Genomic DNA, 24,125 nt, shown 5'->3' on the forward strand with positions numbered 1-24,125 from the left:
GCAAATTGGGACCATCCTGAGAGTGCAAAAGTTTTTTAGGCAAAAGTATTAATTGGGATGAAATGTTAATTACATTTATTGTTTATAGGTTTCTGAAAGAGACATATTTACATTTTGATGTGCCTCTGGGTTTATGCTTTAATTAAAAAAAGAGAAAATTCTCTGTTTACTAAATGTCATATTTGCTTGTGTGGTAGGTGTGTGTTTTTAATGTGTATTCATTTGTTTAATTTGTTGTATTAGAGTAAATATTCTTCTGCTTGCTGACCTCACTCAGATAGCAGATATCGCTTTGATTCACAAGTGTTTTAAGATCAGTAAGATTTGTGGATTTTTTTTCAATAAGGATGATTAAATTTGTCTGAAGTGACAGTAAACCATTTATAGTGTTTCATAAGATTTATATTTCAATTAAATGCTGTTTTTTAAACTTTCTTTTATATTCATCGAATTCTGAAAAACATAATCCGTTTCCACAAATATATTAAGCAGCACAACAGATTTCAACATTGATAATAATAAGAAATGTTTCTTGATCAGCACATCATCATATTAAAATTATTTCTGAAGGATCATGTGACACTGAAGACTGGAGTAACGATGCTGAAAATTCAGCTTTGCATCACAGGAATAAATTACATTTTAAAATGTATTCAAATATAAACCAGTTAGGCTATTTTAATAATTTTTTTACAGTATTGCTGTTTTTACTGTATTTTTAATTAAATAAATGCAGCCTTGGTGAGCATAAGAGACCCCAAACTTTTGAATTGTAGTGTATAATGTCTCCTGTCCTGTGCGTTATACCAAAAGATTGTTTTTCCTTACATATTGCATTTTTGCTTCTATTCTTTTCTAGCCTCCCGTGGAAAAACTTAAATTATTATTAGTTGAATAATAAGCTCTTAAAAAACATTGTTCCCTCTGGATCATTATTGCCATCTGGAATGTTTGTGAATACTGTACTCCTGTCAATGGAACTGATGGGATGTACCTGGAATCTGGGCCTTGTTCCATTAATGCTGCTACTTTATAAATTAATTGGCTGTTTTTTTACTGTAGATGTCTTAGAAAGAACCTCATTTAGCCATTTCAGTAATCCAGTGGATGGCAGATATGAAAGCGTTCCAGATGGTGAAGTCAAACAGATTTCCCTTGATTCCTGTATGTGTTTGTCTAGACTGACACTTCTTTGGGAGTATAGGGTCTTTTCTTCATTCTTGAATGCTGTGGTTTCCAGATTGTGGTTTCTTTTTGTCAGTAATTGGTACTTGGGAATATTAGAGTGATGTTATACTTCTTACACTGTTCAGTCTATTCACTTCTTACTGACTTTGTGTTTGCTTGTATTTCTGTTCTTCGAGCAGGCGCAGTGTGCCAGTGATCCGTCCCCACTCTTGGCACCTGGCAAAGCTGTCAGAGGCATCCTGCACTACGGGCACTGGTGATCCGTCAGATGGCCCCTCGGCTATGCAGCTCCACTTCACACCTCTCAATGTACCATGGCACTCTGGAGGTGACAACAGGTTGGTATAAATAACTATTATACAGATGATGTTTTCAAGTAAACAATCTGTATGACCATTCTTTCCCTTAATTTCAGTGATTTACATTCATTTAGACACCTTTTGAAACATTTCCATTAAACTACTTATAGTTTAAACAGATCTTTGTGTCTGTGCAAGTGGGAGAGATATATATCTCATTGTTGAATTAGGGAATTTTGCTTCCAGCAAATTTCACAAGGAAAACAATCAAAGAGGAAGCTGGTGATCTCACATCTTATGTCAACATGTGGCTCACCGGATACCACCACTATTTTCAGACATATGACTCAGACATTCTTCACAGATCACCAGTAGAGTGACCAAAAACACACACAAAACACAAAAAAAGCCTGTAGTACAAAACACAGCATTGACTTAAGGGACTAATCTTTAACTTTGAACTTCAACTGTAATGTTTGTTTTGGGAGATTTGTTTGTCAGTGTTTTGCTGAGGAGACTGTGAAACCTAATTACAACACCTGTAACAGAATGAAAATGCCTACATTATTATCCAATTAAAATATCTGTTAAAAAAAAAAAAGTGAAACGTTTAGTTAGCTCATACAGATATTATTTGATGCTGAAATTTTAAGCTGGCATTAAATGGTGTACATTGTTACGTTTTGTAGGCAATCTTTGAAATCCTTATGGTGATTGTGTCACATTATCTAACTTGGTTCACTTCTGTTTAATTGTGCAGTGAGCTGTCCATGCAGTGGGGCCATATCTCCAGGCACTACAGCACAGACCGCAGCAGCTCAATAGGAAGTATGGAGAGTCTGGAGAATCCTCCTAACCAGGGTTACTATGACAGTCAGCTCTCTCCCATTGATCCTGTCATCTTCAACAACAAACGTGACTCTGCTTACAGCTCATTCTCAGCCAGCTCAAACACATCTGATTACACTGTTCCTGTCAAGCCTGAGGAGATCAACTCCATGGACAACATCCTCCAGGGTCTTGGTTCTTCCTGCAGGTATCCAGACGGAGGCCAACATTCTGCCTCCAGTGGCCATGGAAACCAGCAGGAAGAACATCAACGCTCCAAGATACTGTCTGACAGAACTGCAGCTAAAGTCCGACCGTCGTCCTATAGCTGCGAGGAGGAACACTGTGCGCCACCGCAGCCACCCATGAGGAAGGACAGCTTTAGGGCTACTAGAGGCCAACCAACAGATAAACGCTGTGTGTCTGCTCCTGTAGGCATCCCAAGTGTAACCAGCTGCATAGTTGAAGATCAACCCCAAGTCCAGGAAGTTTTGACAGGCAATGTTTATTTGAATGGAACACAAGACAATGAACAAGAATGTAAAGGGTGCACCACTGGAACTTATTATACTTTAAACTCTCAGAGAGATGGCAAAGCAACTGACTTTGAGAACTCTTCAAAATCTGTGGTGGCACCTTCACCTCCTCTCAGTCCCTTTTCACAAAGGAATATGGATGAGAACATTGAAAGCCAACTCCAACCAGAACATAATCTCCAGTCAGCAATGCACAGACACAGTGCACCTGAGAAACTTCTAGCTTCTCAGCTGTGTATGATGGATATTTCTGGCGACAAAAGTGATCATTGTGCATCTCCAACTTGCCTGTGGTCACAGTCTCCTCTTTATCTGAGCGATACTAGTCCAAATAAGTCTCAGGGCAAGTGGGGAGCAAGCCGATGTTCCACGCCTGGTTCGGTGGCAACTTCCGAACTTGAGGATCCCAGGGTAGAGGAGGAACCTCTTGATTCTGGACAGAATCTGTGGGGGAAGCCCGGAAATCCCACGGGGAATGGATTCTCCACCACTAACTCTCAGACCATTGAGAATAACATTGGTTCTGTAGGTGTGGACACTCAATTAAATGAGAATGGAGGAGAAGTAATGGAGGACAATGGCAATGCCACAAAGCAGTCGCAGAAACGGCAGTTACGTAGCTCCAAGTCGCGTCGCAGAAGTGACCGTTTTGCCACCAACCTTAGAAATGAGATCCAGAGGAAGAAGGCTCAGCTGCAGAAGAGTAGAAACCCTTGTGGTGAAGAGACCGTGGAAGAAGAGGTTGCAGATCTCAACACAGAGGCAGTAGCTCCTCCAGAGTACCATCAACCCAGACCCCAAACCCTCCCAAGACCTCTTACCAAACCGCCCACTGCCTCCGTGCAAATATTCAAACATATACCTCAACAAGTTCTTGATACCACACAAGCTGAGGAACATTCCAGCACCAGGGTTGTGGGCTTCCAGTCATCTCAGACCCAAACTCAGATCCCTCAACAGGCCAGACAAGTTTATGTGCATGTGGTGGAGGAGATAGCACCTGCAGGTAAACCACGGCGATGGCGTTGGACACCAGAAGGCAAGCTTCAACCAGAAACTGAGCCCTCAGAGAGTAAGAGAAATGAGGCTACTGGACAGATGTGGTCTGGAAAAATGGTATCGACTAGAGGGAGGACAAATTCCTCCAGTGGCCGTTTAGGTCGATCAGATGAGTGTGACATCCCTCCCTTTGCAGACCGCAGGAGGTTTTTTGAGGAGACTAGCAGGAAGTTGAGTCAGTCTGTAACAAACTTATCAAGCCTGACAAGTCGAAATCAGAGGCTAGACAAGCCGTGTAGGCCCAACCATCCATCCTCACCTGAACCTATTGAGATGGCCAAAAACCTGGGCCGGAGAAGGTTTTCGTATCAAGATGTGCCATATGTCAACTCACTGGACACTGGGAGACAGTTTATCAGTTCCCAACAAGACCAAGAACAAGTGATGGAGAGACAGATGCAGAGAGAGCAGGAGAAACAAAGAGAGCAGGAGAAAGTTAAGGAGCAAGAGAAGCTTAGAGAACAAGAGAGGGAGAAGGAAAGATTAAGGAAAGAGAGGGAAAAAGAGCAACAAATGTTGGAGGACTGGGAGGAGAGGCAGAGGCTGCTACATAGAGAACAAGAATGGGAGTCCGGGAGAGAAACTGTTCGCTCTGAACACAATATAAGCAGTGACACAGTTCCTCAGTCTTTATCTCATGATGCCTATCGGAAGCAGCCGCCCACACCTCAGGTTCCTTCCTCACTGCAGTCCTCTGAGCATTTCTATAGCAACACTACCACTAACATCCAAAAACCTCGCTCAGCGTTCCACCCAGTGACCACCCAGCACAATCAGTATGATGGCTACCTCGTAAATCCACCCTACAAGGCCAGGAGCTACACCCCAACTGAGGTAAGAATGGGAATTCAGCATTATCCATTGTCTTAAAAAGGGATTGTCAAGTATTTCCCAGGGAACCACTAATATAAAAATGCCAGAATTTAGTAATACTAACTGTCATTAACAAAATTAACTAGCATTGCAATACATTAAATTAGTGATTATGTGGTTTTCCCATTTACCTTACTAATTAAAGTTACATAGAAGGATGTACAAGTATTGGGGGATACCTTATGGATGTAAATGTCATAGTATGCACTATATATGGAATAGACATGCACATGCCACATTGTTTTTAAATTATTTATGCAAGTAAGAGTAAAGCTTTCCTCCTGCAGTTCACTGTCAAATTACAGCCTCATAAATTCATAATGAATAGCCTGTATATGTGCTTATAATGAATAGCCTGATGGAAATTAAACATTGCTGAAAGAGGGTGTGATTTGCTTTCTTTATTGTGGTTATTTACAGTTCTAGGCTTCTATGAGCTAAAAGATGAGTCCTTACAAATACATGTTGAACATTTGATTTCTGTTATAGTTTTGAATTGAAAATAGCCTTATTGCATATGGGATGGAAATTGTGGTTTAGTTCCTGCTGAGCCTTTATTTAAAAATGCACCAGATTGATACTTTTATGTTATCTGTAAAAGATTATGTGTCGTCTTTGTGCATTGATTTATATGCGCACTGTTAGAACTGAATAAGAATGAAACCGTTTATACTTTACTTGAGCTGTTATTTTAAGACGCTTTGGTATAGTGCCATGTAGATGGGAATGAGACCGTTGTTTTCAGTCCTCAGTGCAGACTTATTTTAATATTAGCATTCATACAGATCAGGATATATTGAAACTGGCCTTCCTCAGAGTCTCAAAAGGCAAAATGTTGGCCAGAACTGTATACAAATCATAAATCGGCTCTAAAACAACAGGAAGATTGAATATGTATGTTGAATATGTGTCAACAGTCACTATTTTTAATACATGTCCTTTGGTTTTGAAAAGCATTACACAGGAATTAATGATCTAACTGATCGCCATTCTTATTCCTTTAGTATATTTAGATAGACAACCTTTATTGATCCTTGAGGGCAAATTGAGGTAAATTCAAGAGGGATTTTTCCTTGTTGTGGAATCAAGCCCATGTACTCTAGATGAGAATCAGAGATACTATTCATAAGGAAGGAACTTTTGGATATCTAACCCTTACATTTATTTTGCACTTTGTGTGCTTTTAAAAAAAGTGGGCTCTAGATGGTTGGCACAACAGTGGTAAACCAGTATTTGTTTGGTTACATAGAGCACTCTTGCTTTTCTATTGTACAATTGAGCATGTTATTTAAACCCTTTTGACAGAGGCGTTTAAATGCCAGGGTTCACCTATAGCGGGTTGTTTTAGATGAAACTATATGCTAAAGAACAGATTGGCGAAAAGGTATAAAGTTACATTAATCACATTTTACTGCTTTACTAATTTAGTTTTTCTTTGCAGTTAGAATAATGCAAATAAGGTTAGGTAAAACATTAGCTACTCTACTAAATTAATGAATTTGTCTGTTAAATATTTTTTTTAGGGCTTTCAAACGATTAATCGCATCCAAAATAAAAGTTTGTGTTTACATAATATATGTGTGTGTATGGAGTATAATTATTTTCTATATATAAATACACACACATGCATATATATTTAAGAAAAATGTGTTATTTATATGTAAAATATTTATATATAATATAAATTATATATAATATAAATATATATACACAGTATATACATGCAAATATTTCTTAAATATATACATGCATGTGTGTGTATTTATATATAGAAAATAATTATACACCGTACACACACATATATTATGTAAAAACAAACTTTTATTTTGGATGCGATTAATCGCGATTAATCGTTTGACAGCCCTACTTTTTTTCAAAAATTATACATATATTTTAAATACATGGCAAATGTATTTTACAGGCCCATCCTGTGCGGGGACAGGAACAAACAAAAAAACTAAACAGAAACTACAGCCTGACAGAGAGGTAAGAATTCTGTTTTTTATAGTGTCTCAGTAGATTCAAGCTGTTATTACCCCTATTTTATGCATTGTTATTGACAAATCTTTACTGAGAAGAAGTATAGCATAACATTTCTTATTCCACAGGGACTACTCAAAGTGTAAAAGAGGCTCCAAGACAGAAGAAGGTGCTGTTGTTCTGAACTCCATGGGTCAAGGTGGCAACAGCATTACAGGTGGCCGCACTGAGGAGCATCTTTTTTCACCCCTTAAAAACCGTACTATGTCAGAGAACGACATTAGCATGGAGACACAAAATTTTCAGAATCAAATTTCAAACACCAATGTCAGAAGAATGCGTGCGTCCACTCTTAGCGACCTGGATGAGAATGGAGTATGTGTCGATGAGGTAAAAAAGAAAAAAGGGCCCCCGCCTCCTCGTCCACCACCCCCAAAATGGGAGCAGTTCCACAAGAGGCGGGCATCCCACCACAACCTCTTCTCCTCTCCGCCAGTCTATTCCTCTCCCTCTTCCTCTCCACCTCGGCCACAGCCGTGCACGTCCCGTCCCCCCAGTGTGCCTGAAATGACACGTCAGCGTTCCTACAGTCTTCCTCCGAGGGAGGTTTCAGAGAGCCGTCACTGCTGCAGTCAAGAGTACTCGGTGGCTCCACCCAGCCCTGCTTTTACACGTCGGGCTTTTAAACCTGTTGCCTTGCCCCCAAGAGAGAGGGACGTAACCCTTCAGAACTATGACATGAGGAGAGAACTTCATCAGCCTTTGCCACACCCTGAACCATGCACAAGGTAAAACATCCAATCCAACCCCACGTATAATGACATATAAGATCCATGATGAAGAACAGGACAAGTCTTTTTGAAATTCTAGTTTAAAGCACATGTGCTGACTTCTTAGAAGTGTACTCGTTGTATTTATGTTGATTTCATATGGTTTTGACAAACCATTTTCAAGAATTTGAAAATCTAAAAATGGTGTAACCATTAAGTAAAAAGTAAAAACACTTTTGTGTTTTTACACTTTGAATACATGAGAGAACACATATCCGTGTTTTTTTTTTTTTTTTACGGAAATTATTGTTTGTTAGTTTTTAAACGCTTTTTTGAATATTAATAAGCAGTGAAACAGTAAAAATAATGATATAAGACTAAGCCAAACTACTAAAGGTTTTATTTACTTTTATTTAATTTTTTACTTCATTGTGATATACACAGTACCATTTATGGGGTTTGTAAAGAAGTCTCTTATGCTCATCTGCATTTATTGGACCAAAAATACAGTAAAAACCATAATGCTGTTAAATATTATTGTTACAATATAAAAAAGTTTTTTTATATATGTATGTATATATATATATATATATATATATATATATATATATATTTTTTTTTTTTTTTTTTTTTTTTTATGCAATTTATACCTGTGATGTCAAAGCTGAATTTTCAGCATCATTACTTCAGTCTTCAGTGTCACATGATCCTTCAGAAATCATTCTAATAGGCTGATTTAGTGGTCAAGAAACATTTCTTATTATTCTCAATGTTGTAAACCAGGGTTTCTCAAACTCGGCCCTGGAGGGCCACTGTCCTGCACAGTTTAGCTCCAACCCTGATCAAACACACCTGAGCAAGCTAATCAATGTCTTCAGGATCACTAGAAACTTGTCCAGTTGTATTGATGAATAGAAAGTTCAAAATAACAGCATTTATTTGAAATAAAAGCAGTTTAGATCCATTTATTGGATCCTTGCTAAATAAAAGCATTAATTTCTTTCTTTCAAAAAAAATTCTTACTGAACCTAAACTTCTGAACAGTACAATTTAATTAATTGCATTTTGAATAAATTACCTTCATGTCTGCCCTCTTTTAGAATACCTGTCCACACTGCTGCAGCATCAGATGAGCCTAGAGTCACATTGGTGAAGCCCATGTTTCCTGAGCATCGAGTTGAGTGGGACCGGTCCAGTCCTCACTACCCTGCACAGGGCACTACCAGGTCTCTTGAAATCCCAGAGAACAGCTTGTCAGCTGGGCTTGTTTATCCAGAATCCTACTTCTCCATGAACAACTACCACTTGCATCCCCATCAAGCAGGCTTCCACGGAACAGCCCACAAAAACCAGATTGTTTCTTCCCGCAGTCCCAGCAGCGTAGAAGATGGAAACCTGCCCCTGGAGACAGACATCGATGAGATCTGTGAGAATGAGCGAGCAGGAGAAGTTCAGAGGAGGGAAGGAGAGGTCAGGGTGGAGATGCAGGGTTTTGCTCGGCCTGTTATGGTGCTGGAGACAGACATCGACAACATGCCTGAGGAAGGGGCTCCATCGGCAAGAAGCATTAGAGGATCGAGGAGCTCCCTGGTGGACTCCATTCTGGACGATAATTATGGTGTATCTAGGAAGGAGCTGATTGGAGAGTTATTTCCACACAGTGTAAATACAGAGATAGGTGGAGAGAGCTGGAGAGGGGGTTACCCAATCAGTGGAGGAACAGAGAGGTACGACAATTTTCTCACTTTCCTTGAATGCCATGAATAGTTATGGATGTCACGGCATGCTTCAGTACAGAGCCACTAAAGGGACATTGACATGGTGATGGGAAAAATATGAGATGGGAGGAAAAAAATATTTTGCGTTCCCCCGAGAAACTTTGCGTTCGCTCATAAAAACCTTTGCGTTCCCTCACAAAAACTTTGCGTTCCCCTGAGATAGCTCGCAAAGAACCCAGAATGTTTGCGAGCAAATGCAAGGTTTCTCAGGCGAATGTAAACTTTTTGCGGGGGAACGCAAAGTTTCTCGGGGGAACACTAAACATTTGCAAAGGAACGCAAAAGCATTGAGATTATTTTTCCTCCTCCAATCTCATTTTTTTTCCCACCACCGTGTCCCTTAAGGGACTCCATACTTCAGAGTAATCTAAAAAGCTGAAATATCCATGACCTTTTTTCTAGGCCCTCTAGAATGGGAACATCCACAGCACAAGTGTCACGATCAACCTGTTACGACACATCAGTTGACAACGCACAACTTCTTGCCAAGATTCGAGAGATCTCAGAGAGGAGAGAGGAGGAGGAAGAACTCAATTATAAGGTGAAAGATTCAGAAATGTATGGGTCACTTATTACACGCTTTGTAAATTGGTTCATAAAATCTTTCAATTTCGTGTAATTTCAGATGTGGCCCCAAAGTTCATGGACACTTGAAATGTTACTGAAGTACATATGAAACTTAACTTTTCTGACCCTTTTTAAGTTACTTTTATAACTCAAGATGATTTTTTTGGATGTATGAAGTCAGTTCCCATGAAGACGGAGTGCATCTCTAATAAATTACTCTTATCAGTTTATTTATTCAAAACCTGAATTGGAAAAAAGTCATTATTAAAATTCCCACAGAAAGAGCCCTGTATTTACATCATGTTAAAAATGTATAAATGAAACAATAAATTAATCTCCATTAAGATTGACAAAAAATATTGTCATACTGTCACCAAATCTGCATTTATTAGATCAAAATAAATATATATTATAAATAAAAATAGATATTTAATAATTTAACCCTTTTTTATTTTTATATATTTTAAAATGTAATTTATTCCTGTAATGTCAAAGCTGAATTTTCAGCAGCCGTTTTTCCAGAGACAGTCTTCAGTGTCACATGATCCTTCAGAAATCATTCTGATATGATGATTTGCTGCTTATGAAACATTTCTTATTATTATGAATGTTGAAAGCAGTTATGCTCTTTTTGTGGAAATCATGAATTTAAGATTCTTTGATAAATATAAAGTTCAAACGAACATCATTTAATTGAAACAGAAATCTTCTGTAACATTATAAATATCTTTACTGTCACTTTTGAGCAATTTAATGCATCCTTGCTGAATAAAAGTATAATTTAGTTATTTAATTTCTGACTGACCCCAAACTTTTTAACTATAGTGTATATACTGCGCATACTGTATGCTGCTTCTCATAGTGAATGTTTACATTTACAGAAGCAGCTGATGGAGAGCCTTCGTAAAAAGCTGGGTGTCCTGCGTGAGGCACAGAGGGGCCTGCAAGAGGATATTCGGGCCAACACTCAGCTGGGAGACGAGGTGGAGAGCCTGGTGCTTGCTATCTGCAAGCCCAATGAGGTTGACAAGTTTCGTATGTTCATCGGCGACCTAGACAAAGTGACCAGTCTGCTGCTGTCACTTTCTGGGAGGCTGATCCGTGTGGAAAGTGCCTTGGACTGTGTTGACCCAGAGACCGGCCACCACGAGAGGGTGAGGAGAGATACAGTATGTTATGACCCAGCGATAAACAGTAGTCAACATTTGAAGTGGATCAAAACCTTTCATCAAAGTTATACATGAATTTTAAACAATACCTGTTCTTGTCTTAGGACAACTTTTTTGATCCACTTCAAATGTTGACTACTGTATATTAACGTTGGGATGAAACCGAAGTTGCAATAGTTTTTTCTTCCCTATTGTGACACATATCTGAGTAAAATGGCAGCTTGGTTAAGAAAAAATGTAGGGCGGGACTTGATTTTGTCCATCGGGAATTGATTGGATTGTTGGATGGTTTGCTATTGCTGTGATGTCATGTGAGTGACAGGTTGCCCCGCCCTCATGCCAGTAAACGCATCATTAGAGAAGTGGAGAGATGTCACTGCAAGAGGGAGGGGAAGTTATTTTGGTTAAAGTTTATCAGAGCACATGAATAAAAAAAAATTATGATGTGCACAAATAAATAATTTATAATAAATACTGCAATATTCCATAAAAAATAAGAATTGACAATTTTGATTTCATGATGACTTTAAAAGTTGGATATATAGTACATAGTTATAGTACAAAATATACAATATAGCATTTGATTGGTTGTATCTGAGTAACAAAACCTGCCCAATTGCTATTTAAAACCTGCCCATTCATGGCCAAAACTAGCCCAAGTTTGTTTGATTTGCTTAACATTTTTATTCAATGGCCATGTCTTATTCTCGCTGCCTCTCTCGTTCTTTCTGCGATGTTATAGCTACAACTTCTGGAAAAGAAGAAGCAGCTGCTGGGGCAGATGGGCGAGGCTCAGGAGCTCAAGGAACACGTGGACCGGCGTGAGCAGGCTGTCGGCAGGGTGCTGGGATGTTGCCTGACCCCAGAACAGATGCGTGACTACAGTCACTTTGTGAAGATGAAAGCGGCCCTACTGGTAGAGCAGAGGCAACTGGATGACAAGATCAGGCTCGGCGAGGAGCAGCTCAGGGGACTTCGAGAGAGCCTCGGCCTGGGGCTGGGGGTCGGTCTGGGTTACGGGCATTACTGAGAAGTGCTTTAAATAATAGACGTTATTTTAAGATTACTGTGTGTATGTATAACAGGATTTGAATGGGACCGAAAAGACCTTGTACTGCAGTATGTTTCAAAAAATGGATATTGCTTTTTCACGCCAATTGAGTACAGAAGGGAACAATTACCATAGAATGATGTTCAGATTAATTTGAAAACACTACATCACTACTTGAAGTTGTCTGTTAGGACTTCAACTGCACTAATAACCGTTCAGTAAAGTTTGCGCTTACTCAGTTAACCTCAGACACCGCCAAATAACGCATGTGTGCGTATACTTCTCATTGAATACAGCTGGGGGAGTGTCCATGCACTGCTATTTATTTATTTATGTGTGTATATAATAAGCATACACACTATATATATCTCTGTCAGTAAATTAGAGAATCCTTGATTCAAGGTCACAGTGCTTTAACAATAATTTACAGCCTTACTCTGCATGTATCTGATTTCTGCTCTTTGGCATGATAAACATTTAGTTTAAAAGGGTTTGTTTTCAAGTATTTGTATGTACATTGAAAACGTGTACATGGTTGATGCTAAAGTGCGTCTTTAAGTCACAGAAGTTTCATTCTGTCATAACTGGAACTTTTCTTAAATTAAACATTGTGGCCTGTTATTGCAGTGTTTTCAAGAAGTGACCTTTTTTATACTTAAATTTCATATTCAGTATGCCTTATAGTACTTGCTACACTTTTCTCAGATAATTATTATTGCCAAAGATAAAGTTTATGTCTTTGTGAACATTAGAATATAAATGTGCTGTGCCTGTTTTGAGGAATGACATGCATAAATGTTTTTGAGAAGACCAGCCTTGCCTTACCAAAGCCCTTATATATAGACATGTTTCCTTTGAATAAGAGTTTTTAGTTAAATGATGCACTGTGTTTAACCTTATGTATCATCTCACGCTGACATGGCAACTTTTGAGGTGATTGCTACAAGATTTCCTTAACTTGGAGAAACTGGACATTTCTCTAGAAGTAAGGAGAATGCTGCTTCATTGACAATTTACTGCTTTGAAAGTCTTTGTGATTTTTTTTTTTTTCTTTCTTTTTTTGCAAAACAAAGGAGCATGAGATGAAGTTTATAAGGAGAGATTTAGAAGTTGCTGTATAGGAGTAAAGAATGAATGTATGTATTTGGTTTCAAAAATGCAGATCAAGAAGGAAAATGTGCCTTTGTGCTTATGTTTGCTGTTTTAATTTTTCCTTCACTTTGTATAAACGTTATAGTTTATTTACTATAAACTCTTGTTCATTTGTTGTATCATACATTGTAAACAGCTAAGAGCTGGAGATGAAAGGAAATATTTGGTCTATTGATAATTTTTTTCCTTTTTTTGTGATTTGAAAAGATTCATTGTTAAACATGTATAATTAAAAATAATATCTTATCAGGGCTATGCCTTTTCTTTTTTAAAATAGGTTTTACCAAGTTCATTCTGAAAAGGTTGTGTTGTGTTTAGGTAGCTAGCTGACATATGTCAGTACTATTGTTTTGTCTCAAGATGCATTCCAGTAGGGTTTTTTTCTTTCTAAAAGACGTTTATAAAAGCTACTTAAATGCCCTAATTGAACTAAGGCCTAATCATGATTTAGTCTAAGCCCTGTCTGTAAAACCAGGCCAATATTTTGCTAATTCATTTTAATAATGCATGAAGATTTTAGAGGCTGTGGAGTATTTGTATTTTTAAAATACATTATCATTACGCAATCACTGTTTGTAACCTAAAAATTAATAATCATTCTAATGTTTGAGATGTGATTTAATAAGTTGATTGTCGTTACGCAACTAATAATTAACGAGGGGTGTTGATTGGATGGAAGTGAGAACACGAGACTATTAAAACTACTTGGCGGGAACGTAAATGTGTAAATGAGGTGCGTGCGAGCATTGTTTTTCTATTCTCAACGATTCATTGCTGGTTTACAGTGGACAACATGATGTTTGGCTTTGTACGAGCACTCAGAAGCACGAGATCTACACCCAGACAGCATGCCTTTACCCAGCGTTTCTACATTACCTCTAAAGCGGCAAAAGGCAAGGTCGGCGTAGCGGTAAGTTCAACGGGGAGGCAATAATAAAGGGAAGTCGGAGTAATTGGAAATCTTTTTTTTTCGAACAGTTTTTAGTTTTATAAAACATACTCAATTGACCTTTCGCCGGCCCCTCCCCCAAAACGGCCATTGTCCAATCACACATCATAGCAACCGTTACTATGTGAGCAGGTCCGACAAACATTAGCAAGATGGTGAAGCGTGCGCCCATGGCGTTTGTAAATCGGACACTACATACCCCGAGAGATTGTCTGGAGGAGTTGTGGTCTTTCCATTCCCAAAGCCGAAAACACAACGTGAGCGGTGCCTACAATGGATAAAACAGTGTGGACGGCCCCAATCCCAGTTAAATGTGTCGAACATTACGAAGCATAAATACGTCTGCTGGCTGTGGTATCGATGGCTAAGTTACTTAAAGTTTTTTTTGTTTTGTTTTTCTGATCTGAAAAACTCCTATCTGTAACTCAAAAAACATAAACGGTTATTGTGTGATTTCGTTTATTGTGCTTTGTCAACTTGAAGCATGAATTTGAGAAAGAAAATCATTTTTGGAATAAAATGCACCACATACTTTTGTCAATGATATAGGCCTAAGTTATAGCTAAAAGATTGTAAAAGCTTTCAGTTCACCTGCCTAATTGTAGTTGAAAAGTCAAATTAAGCTTGATTAATGATATACTGTGACTGATCAAATAAACTACAGCATCGGGAATATAACTCCCATGTGTTTTGCAGCATTTCAAATTTTAGTCGTGTTATGCGAAAAAACACACATAAGAAATTATTGCTGACAGCACATTTATTTTCAGAGACAGTTTTTTCTTTCACACAAAAACACAACAGTGAGTGTCTTACAATGCTTTTAAACACTTGTTTCCTTGTTCTTTGCCATAATCACAAATTATGTGTATGAACACCGGTAAGCATTAGCCTCGATAGAGACGTAGATAGTAGTCGTGTCTCCTTCATTGCGTATTTTTATATTATAATATATCCCTCCACTGCATACTGTAACCCTTTTTGCCTCAATCTGGAGGATATCGCGGAGGTATTGCTCCAAAAAAGGTCACTGACACGCACGGGTATACCTCTTTCCGTCATGGCAATCTGTCGCGCTGGTCGTGTTTGACCATTTGTTTGTCGGACGTAGCAACAGTAACTAAGGGGGGCGGGGCTCGGCGAAAGGTCAATTATCTTACGTCATTACATAATTTTCACTTGTTTGACTGTTCTGAACATACTTAACAGCGCCATGCTCATGTTCCGCTCATTGCGTTTTTGTTCGAAAACCTTTTAAGCGTGTTTAAGTGATGTCTGTTCAGATTGTTGCCGCCATGATTCAACTAATTTAGAATCTAAACATGATATACATTTAACTACTGAACTGGTCTTACTTTTTATAAGGAGTTATTTTAATGACATATGTCGAGAGAGCATTAGTGACGGGAGTGCTCATCCATGTTTGCTCGCACGCGGATTTTCACACTCTCGCTCAAATATCCCAATACTGCGTGTGCGCCATAGACTGTAAAAAATAGGTGTGCGCGCACGCCACGAATCTCTCCGTGTCCGTGATCGTGCACTAGCAGAAAGCACTCAAGCGCTATGAAGAGTTATCAACCAATCAGAATACACTTTCACGACGAAAACGCTACACGAAATCTTATTGGTTGAGTGAACTGCACCTGCTGGAATTCTTTCGACAATCAAAGAATTACAAAGGATCTTGATAACTACTTTACAATTTAAGGTTTAACAATCATTAATCGAATGTATCTTAGAAATTGCTCGGAATGAGGCGGGTTTTTATTTATTTTTTTACATATAAATAACCTAGTCTGTCTAGCTGTAGCTGCATCACTACATTGTAAAGACATTTATTAAACGAACGATTTATTTAAAAACATTATATGACACACTGCAAATGTCAAATGCCTCAACAGAATTTAAAGTCATTGCAATAAAATTTCAACTAAAACAGTGACAATAATAGCTAACAATTGTTTCATATCAAAATAACGGCATACTTGGGCAGAATAATTCGAGTTCTCGGTTTAGTGGTCTGTTTACTCGAGAATAGGGAACTACTCGGATATTCAGTCCGCTTCGTGAACAAATCTGGTTTTGTAAACCTGTTGGGGAAAAAAAAAAAAAGTTTGTTTACATGCTGGACATCACTTGAATGCATGCATGGGTCTATAGTTTTTCATGCTTGCATCTTTTTGCAAATATTGTGTACTCAAACATGTATCATTTCTCCCACACATTTAGGAGAGTGTATTTGTGATGGCCTTTATCGCCATTGCTGTCCTTGGTCCGGCTGGATGGATTTTGTCCAACTCGACTGAATCCCACAGAAAAAAGCAATGAGGAAAGAGAACGCTGCCTCTTGCTTGAGATTGGACGTGTCTTTTTGTAGTGCAGTCATTTGAGTTGTACATGATTCCAAGTGTAATTCATGTTACCCAAACCTACCTTAGATAAACATCAGACTGTACTAGGCATAGAATGTAAAATGAGCACTTAAATCACTGTGCAGTCTATGAAATAAAACTAATTGAATCAATGGTGGTCATTCTTTTTGTTACTTAGATCCACTTCTGATTCCAGCCTCAGTGTCATCACATTCACAATTGATTTCTACAACCACAAATTCACTTTAGTCATGTGAGGTGCAAGTCCCTTTAATAAAACTCATGAAAGGCAGTGTAACAAAGGAAAAACACTAAAAGCAAGTTGACAACATTTACAACCACAAAAAAAACTACTGTACAACCCTAATGCTGCCATTTGATGCAGTGTCAGTTTTTCTGAGATTTAAGTTTTGTCTGTACTGGAAAAAATCATACATTTTGTAATGAGAAACCTGGAGTGAAAACTTTATTGTGATTAATCATAGCAAAGTCTTGCATATGTATGACTCAACTTGGCTGTAAAACTGGGATGGTTTCTTGACAATGGAACCACAGAATATATAGAGCATCACTTATACAGGATGTCATAATGGCCTGGGCGGTAGAGCAGAAAGATCCGTGGCTCACTTCCTTCAGGGAAGACATGATTGTTCACCGTTCCACCCTCTCCTCTGTCCATGTATTCCACTAATATGGGCACGTTCAGTGCCTGTGCTAAGGCTATGATATGGATGTGGTCGCTTTCTTTCGACATGGGTTCCACCTCCTAAAAATAAATAAAACATTGACTATTAGGCCAAGTATAATCAGTAATGCTTTGACTCCTAATTAATGTAGCTCAACATGGCTGTTTTTAGGCATAGACACCTACACTCCCATGTAAACAGAACACTTCATTTCATCAAAAATTCACCACATGCTAGTGTTTCATTCTCGTGGAAATAAAATCTGAAGGTCAGTTACATTCCAACATCTATCTCTTACTAATTCAAATAATATACACTGATAAGCCAAAACACTATGACCACTCACAGCTGAAGCGAATATTGTTGATGTAACAATTCCACATTTTAAGGTCTGGGTGGGTTAGATGGTAAGCAAACAATCGGTTCTCGTAATCAACGTGTTGGAAGCAAGAGAAATGGGCAAAAATAAAGATATTAGCGATTTTGACATGGGACAAATTGTTATGGCAAGGCGACTGGATCAGAATATCTCTGAAACAGCAAGGCTTGTGGGTTGTTCCCGGTCAGCAGTGGTGAGGATTTACCAACAGTGAACTGAGGAGGGACAAACCAAAAACCAGTGACAGGATGTTGGGCACCCAACGCTTATCGATACATGAAAGCAAATTAAGCAATAAAGGCTATCACACAAAATTTTAATGATGGTTATGGAAGGAATGTGACAACACGGTGCATCGCACTTTGCTGCATATGAGGCTGCATAGCCACCGACCAATCAAGAGTGCCTATGATGAGCCCCGTCTTCCATTGAATGCACCTACAATGGGCACACGAGCATCGGAACTGGACCTTGGAGCAATGGAAGAAGGTCGTCTGGTCTGATGAGTCACATTTTCTTTTACATCACGTGGACGGCCATGCACATGTGTGGTTTGAGGAACGTGATGAAGAATTCAAGGTGTTGCCCTGGGGTCTATTCTTCTTACCTCACTTAATAAATCAGAGATGATTTGACAGATGCCAGATCGTGATAACTGAACTCTGGCTAATTTGGTTCTTCAAACAAATATATGGATTTGATTAAAATATCTGGATTAAGTTGTCTGAGATTACAGCGCGTTCTTGTGTTCACTGGAAAGGGCAGATATATCAATACTCGAAACCATGATCAGCAATGCAGCGATTGGCTGGCGGCAAGACAGCAACGTAATGACATCATATTAAAAAAAGAACATCACACACCTGACAAAAAAAATGTCTGGACCTTCATAAGGAAACAGCCAAGCGACCAAAGCGACATAAAAGTTATAACAGATAAGTAAAATGTGTACTGTTTGTTTACTAAATGATTCCCAATTATTTCACGATTTCTAGTATTTGTACAGGCTTTACATTTTTATTGTAATGAGCAATTCATCTAATTTGACCTGTGAAGCAGATTTGTTGTGACAGCATTAATTAAAGTTTGACAGCACAGAAGACAGCAATTTTTACAAAGTTATCTGCATCTCCTGTGCTGCACTTAAAAAGATGCAATCTAATCCTGTTTACATGAAATAAGCCTGAGTTTACGGACTTGTTGCTATGACAGCAACTCCGGGATGAGCTTTGAAGAACCTAACAATGCTGGATCATGTCAAATCGTCAACAGTAAAATCAAGATAAGTGAGTAATCAACGTACGAGAGCAGGCCCCTGGCCTCCAAATTCCCCAGATCTCAGTCCAACTGAGCATGTGTGGGATGTGCTGGATCAACAAGTTCGATCCACACCTCGCAATCTACAGGACTTGAAGAATCTGCTGAAAACGCCTCGGTGCCAGATACCACAGGACAATTTCAGGTGTCTTGTAGAGTCCATGCCTCAGCTAGTCGGTGTAGAGGACCAACAGCATATTAGGCATAGGCCATAATGTTTTGGCTCATCTGTATAGAAGTTCCATCGAAAAGCACATTATAATTAAGATGTCAAAAACAAACCAGCTCACAAATAATAATCTTTCACCTGCTGGCAAAACTCTTTGACAGAGCGGCCGCCCTCTATGAAGTGCTGAAAGAACACGTGCTCTCGCTGCAGGTATCCAGAGGTGAGAAGCCTCAGGTAAACCACTATGTAGTCAGACACGCTCTGGTCATTGAAGGAGTTAAGCAGCTCTCCAAGTGATTGCTGCTTTTCACACAGATCAATCAAGTCCATGAACTGACAAAGGAGAGAAACCACAGTTACTACAGTCAGCATGATTCAATCCATACAGGATTTAAGCCTTGAGTTTTGAATAAAAGAAGGCAGCATAGTTTTTAAATTATACATTTTCCAACTCACAGTGTTGTGAAAGTCCTCAATAGTGAACTCAGTGAAGCCCTGATTTACAAGGTCCAGTTTGCTCTTAGCTGCCACAGCTTTGAACCTATAGTGCCAAAAATGAGATAGGATTGATAAATAGACATTCAATAAACTGGTTATCCACTGCTAAAACAATGACAGAAAGTAAAACAATACACACAATTAGGGGTTGGCGATCTGACGATTTTATATTGTGACCGATCTTGAAGACGTCTACAATCTACTTCGTGGAGATTGTGGTCTTTTATGTCCTCGTAATGTTAAAAATACAGCAATGACTTCCTACTATATGGTTGTGCTGACTGGCCAAAGTATATAATGTGTCTTTCATGTGTGGTGATGCAGTTGAAAAACAGCAGTAGGGCTGTGTGATGAATCAAGTTCCAACGATTATGAAAACGTGATAATCATTGTGCCGCATGCTGTTTCTTTCCTTTAGAGCGGTGTTTCGCCCCTCAAAAGCCTAAACTTAACGTCCAATTCAGTCAAATCATGTAACATGACTGCCGTAAAATGCAGTCTACTGCAGGACATGCATTATTTTATAAAGTACATTAAACTGCAAAAGAGACTGATCCCTACGCGCTTTGTGCACGTGCTGCGAGACAGAGCAGAACATAGACGAGCAAAGGATACTCAGGGATTCAGACGCGTGCAAACGGTCAAATATACACCAAAATACATCAAAATGTATATCTTGGCAAGTATTTACATAAAGACAGTTGGGAAAGAAATTGGATGCGTGTCATATTAGATCCATGCATTCGGTCTTAAAGACTATGTAGTATTTTTAAGTTTAACTCAGAGTTTAATTACTATTTTGACAACTGATTGTTGAATGCAATACTGTGTTTTAAATTATGCAAGTCCATAAGGTTGTTCCAGTCTGGATATTCTCAACAGTACATCTCAAAATTGAGAAGATCACGATTCAGAACGTGGATCGCAATGTTAATTTGGAAAGATCGCCCACCATACATAATATACAAAATAGCACTTAACGTAACTAAGGTTGCTGCTATCTCCTGAATTGGTGTATAATTTCCAAACAAAGGCAATGATATCTGCTTTAAGCAACCCAGAAAAACAGTAAAACTACCTTTGCAGCTCTTTGCTGTCTTCCAGTAGTGTCTCCAAATGTGCAAATCCAAAAGCTCTGTAGAAACAATTTCCATCCGGCCGCGTCTTCCGAATGTGCGCATACTTTTTGTGAAGGTCCTATGAACAAGACGCATGTAAGAGAAACATTTATACAGAAGGTTTCGGGCACTTGCTAAGTAAGTTCATGAAACTGTAGTGACCTTTATCTTGAGCTGGTAAATGGTGTCCTCTGCAGCATATTCACCCTTAAGCACAGAGAGATCTTGTATGTCCGACACTAAAGGGTTAGTGGTGGCTATCTATCAAAACAAAACACACACAATAAGAGGGATAGTTCATTTACTCACCCTCATATTGTTCCAAACATGTGTGACTTTCTTTCTTCAGTGGCATACAGAGCAGCTCTGCTCTTTTCCACACAATGAATGTGAATAGGGAAAGATGCTGTCAATCTCTACAAAAGCAATTCATATGACTTTTATGCTATAAGTCTAAAGGGCAGTTCACACCAAGAATGATAAATATAATGATAAAGAGTTTTTTTTTTTACTTTAAAGACAATAACGCAGTCCAGACCACAACTATAACAATATCACAGAAAAACAATAGGATTTTTTCCCAGCTGATGAACGATAAAACCATTTTACAGTTTTTACAATTAGAACCATTTTACAATTAGAATCCTATGACTTTAAAGAGGTCGAGCATTTAATACAACATAACTCTGCAGCATTGTTAGAATAAACAGAACATTATTGTCAGTTGGCGTGTTATAATTATCATTTTTTGGTGTAAACAGGCCTTCAGGCAATTCCATTTGATGATGTTAATGACAGAAATGACATGCTTAATCTTTAAATTAGGACTGTTTAAAGCCATGGTATAGGTTCAGAAGACTCCAGAATACATATTGTATAGACTACTTTCAGCCAGGGGTTTTTAATTTTAATTTTGAGTGTGACAGCACATCTCTTTAATTGTATAGAATAAAAAAGAGAGTGGATACATCTTGAGAACAACTCTTCATAATTGAAAAAAGGGTATTTTGACAAGAGTTACCATTACAAGGCTTCTTTTATTCATTTAGTCATTACTCTGATCCCTCACCTCTTGCTGAATGCGGTCCTGTTGTGCCATTATGGCTTCGTCGTGTGCGAGGCAGTTCACTCCTGCAAAAAAGATAAGTTTTAGAAACCTGCCACACAATAACTGGACCTGACCCAGTTGACAGATGCTGGAGTTCAGTTCTATCACCTCGCTGATTCTCTTGTCATTTCACGATCCGACGAAATGTAAACAAAGTCGCGTGTAATGAGTCAGAAACTCAGTATCCTAAACGTCCGTAACCGTTACCATACAACAACAATACAAATACATATAACGTTACCACTTATTTAATATACTGTGTGAATGTAAGGAAATATATGAGAATATTATAGTCTACAGCTGAATGGCAAATATGGCTACTATTCATTTTTTTGTTTAAAATAAAAGCGTAAAATAAAATATTTTCCAAACGAAAATTTGACACTGTGCAAAAAATGTTAGGAAGGCTGTTTTTTTGTTGTTGTTGTTAGATGAGCCCAGATAACTCTTTGTGCAGCTAATGCTCCTGCTCTGCATTCCTCCTCCTGCTCGTGCAGCAGTCAAAACATATTCTTTGCCCTAATGCAAGCTCCGTCGTGCAGATGTTTTGTTTTCGCGTGTCACTAATCTTTAAAACTGCGCGAGGAAATGTTATTTTTGCACTTACCCTCCATCTCTACCTGTGATGATTCCTGCTGCTCATCCGCCATCTTGATCGAGTTCTTCTTCCACCGCCCCCTCTCTCATGTACATTTCCGGGTCGTGTCATTCAGTTCAGTCAGTCACAGAATCACACATGCTGCCGGTGTTTTGGTTCATCTTGAATGCCTTTGCCTAAGCTGGGTTTTTAAAATGTTATCATTTAAAAGACTTGCAGTGTCGCTAAGGACCCTTCAAAAGCTGGCGGAGGTTCACAGATGGCACCATACTAGTTTGACAAGTACGTGTTTTATTTGTCAATAGTTTTACTTAGGTCTAGAGATTCAATTTGACTTACACTTTTCGGACAGGGACATAGAACATACTTGTATTTAACGTCCACATGCGCCAAAACTGCACAAATCGGAATAGCAACTTTAATTACCATTTCCAAACAAGTTTCTAAACAGCTGTCTGCCACAAACAAAGGGCCCCGTGGTGATTCCCTGATTCCTGTTTCAGTCATATTTGCCATGTAGTAGTTTAAATTATTCGCTTACATCATCTTTAAAAATACTTGTAAGTTAAAGGGCAAAAATATGTATTTTTATTCTATATGCTAATTATGTATAACTGGTGTTCACAGATGAGTTGATTGAAAACATGGACAAAAAAGCAACATGGGACAGATTCTACACAGAAAATGGAAGCAAAGGCCAATTCAAGAATTTTGAATGGTTCTTCGGATTTCACTCAGTCAAGGACTTCATTCTTCCTGTACTTGGGACTATGTCTCATTCCCACCATGGCCCATTCTTCAACATCCTAGACATGGGTTGTGGCACGTCCGCATTAGGACCCTGTATCTACAGAGCGTCTCCGTGTGCTGTGAAGGTTACTTGTGCTGATATCTCCCCGGTGGCAGTGAGACTTATGGAGCAGCACACTAATTCTGCTTCAGTACAGCCATGCAACCCATCCTCTGCTCTTGCTTTCCTGGAACTTGACTGCACACATTTGAGAGGACACTTTGGGACCAGAAGCCTGGACATGATATTGGACAAGGGTACTACTGATGCTTTAGTTAGGTCTAAAGAAGGTCAAGCTAAGGCTGGACAGATAGTGAGGCAATGCTTACAGGTGCTAAAGCCCTCAGGGATTCTCTTACAATTCTCAGATGAGGATCCTGATGCCAGGCTGGTATGGCTAGAAAGAGAAGTTAGAGGAGCAGAACTGACAGCTGATGTAGGAGTTCGAGAGGTGGGAGAATTGAGAGGGGTCAGCTATTTTTGCTATGAGATTTCTCCTTGTACAAACCTCCACTCTTAAAAGACAATGCATTCAAATGTCTCTTCCTTCTAAAAGGGTTTCTATGTGACAAAACAATCTGTCTAACAATAGAGCACAGATGAATAATAAAAAAAAAATGCTTTTTTTATTTGCACCATGTACAACTTGCCAAGTCAAAAGCCGGTTTACATTATTTGCATCAGATAAAGAAATAAATCTCTCACTTTTGTAAAAAAACCCGATTTTTCTTTTTATTTAAAAAATAAAAAAAATGTGTCAAATATTCTGTGGTCCTTATTTTTCATCAATGTGGGAAATTACTTTAAGAATCATATAACATTGAATGAAACCAGCATAATTTAAAACAAAATATGAATAAGGAGAATTTAGTGCATATTTTAACGTAC

General features: G+C 38.6%; 3 protein-coding genes and 1 long non-coding RNA gene across 5 annotated transcripts in view; 3 read left to right on the plus strand and 1 right to left on the minus strand.

Moving 5' to 3' along the window:
• Window positions 1-13,501, plus strand: part of shroom4 (shroom family member 4) — a 46,171-nt gene extending 32,670 nt beyond the window's left edge. For both annotated transcript variants that reach the window (XM_079867092.1, XM_079867093.1), the window contains 8 exons: window positions 1,368-1,526; window positions 2,248-4,744; window positions 6,705-6,769; window positions 6,892-7,551; window positions 8,634-9,260; window positions 9,714-9,852; window positions 10,760-11,032; window positions 11,790-13,501. In XM_079867092.1, the coding sequence (XP_079723218.1) occupies window positions 1,368-1,526; window positions 2,248-4,744; window positions 6,705-6,769; window positions 6,892-7,551; window positions 8,634-9,260; window positions 9,714-9,852; window positions 10,760-11,032; window positions 11,790-12,077 (4,708 nt within the window). In that variant the 3' untranslated portion in view covers window positions 12,078-13,501. The remainder of the gene's footprint in view (window positions 1-1,367; window positions 1,527-2,247; window positions 4,745-6,704; window positions 6,770-6,891; window positions 7,552-8,633; window positions 9,261-9,713; window positions 9,853-10,759; window positions 11,033-11,789) is intronic.
• Window positions 13,502-13,914: 413 nt separating this feature from the next.
• LOC307156018 lies at window positions 13,915-17,252 on the plus strand. The gene is made up of 2 exons (XR_013820647.1): window positions 13,915-14,160; window positions 16,432-17,252. It is a non-coding gene; the product is annotated as an uncharacterized lncRNA (long non-coding RNA).
• On the minus strand, window positions 17,143-22,554 carry otub1b (OTU deubiquitinase, ubiquitin aldehyde binding 1b; the record flags this gene model as incomplete). The annotated part of the gene is made up of 7 exons (XM_079867161.1): window positions 22,457-22,554; window positions 21,811-21,872; window positions 20,904-21,002; window positions 20,702-20,820; window positions 19,582-19,666; window positions 19,264-19,458; window positions 17,143-17,340 (listed from the first exon to the last, which is right to left on the minus strand). The coding sequence occupies exons 1-7, from the start codon at window positions 22,497-22,499 to the stop codon at window positions 17,143-17,145; spliced, it is 801 nt and encodes a 266-aa protein (XP_079723287.1). The 5' UTR covers window positions 22,500-22,554.
• cskmt (citrate synthase lysine methyltransferase) lies at window positions 22,555-23,996 on the plus strand. Its single transcript, XM_079867164.1, has 2 exons — window positions 22,555-22,729; window positions 23,075-23,996. The coding sequence occupies exons 1-2, from the start codon at window positions 22,642-22,644 to the stop codon at window positions 23,755-23,757; spliced, it is 771 nt and encodes a 256-aa protein (XP_079723290.1). The 5' UTR covers window positions 22,555-22,641; the 3' UTR covers window positions 23,758-23,996.
• The last annotated feature ends 129 nt before the right edge of the window (window positions 23,997-24,125 follow it).

The sequence above is a fragment of the Squalius cephalus genome (assembly GCF_949319135.1).
Source record: "Squalius cephalus genome assembly, chromosome: 3".
Taxonomy (NCBI): Eukaryota; Metazoa; Chordata; class Actinopteri; order Cypriniformes; family Leuciscidae; genus Squalius; species Squalius cephalus.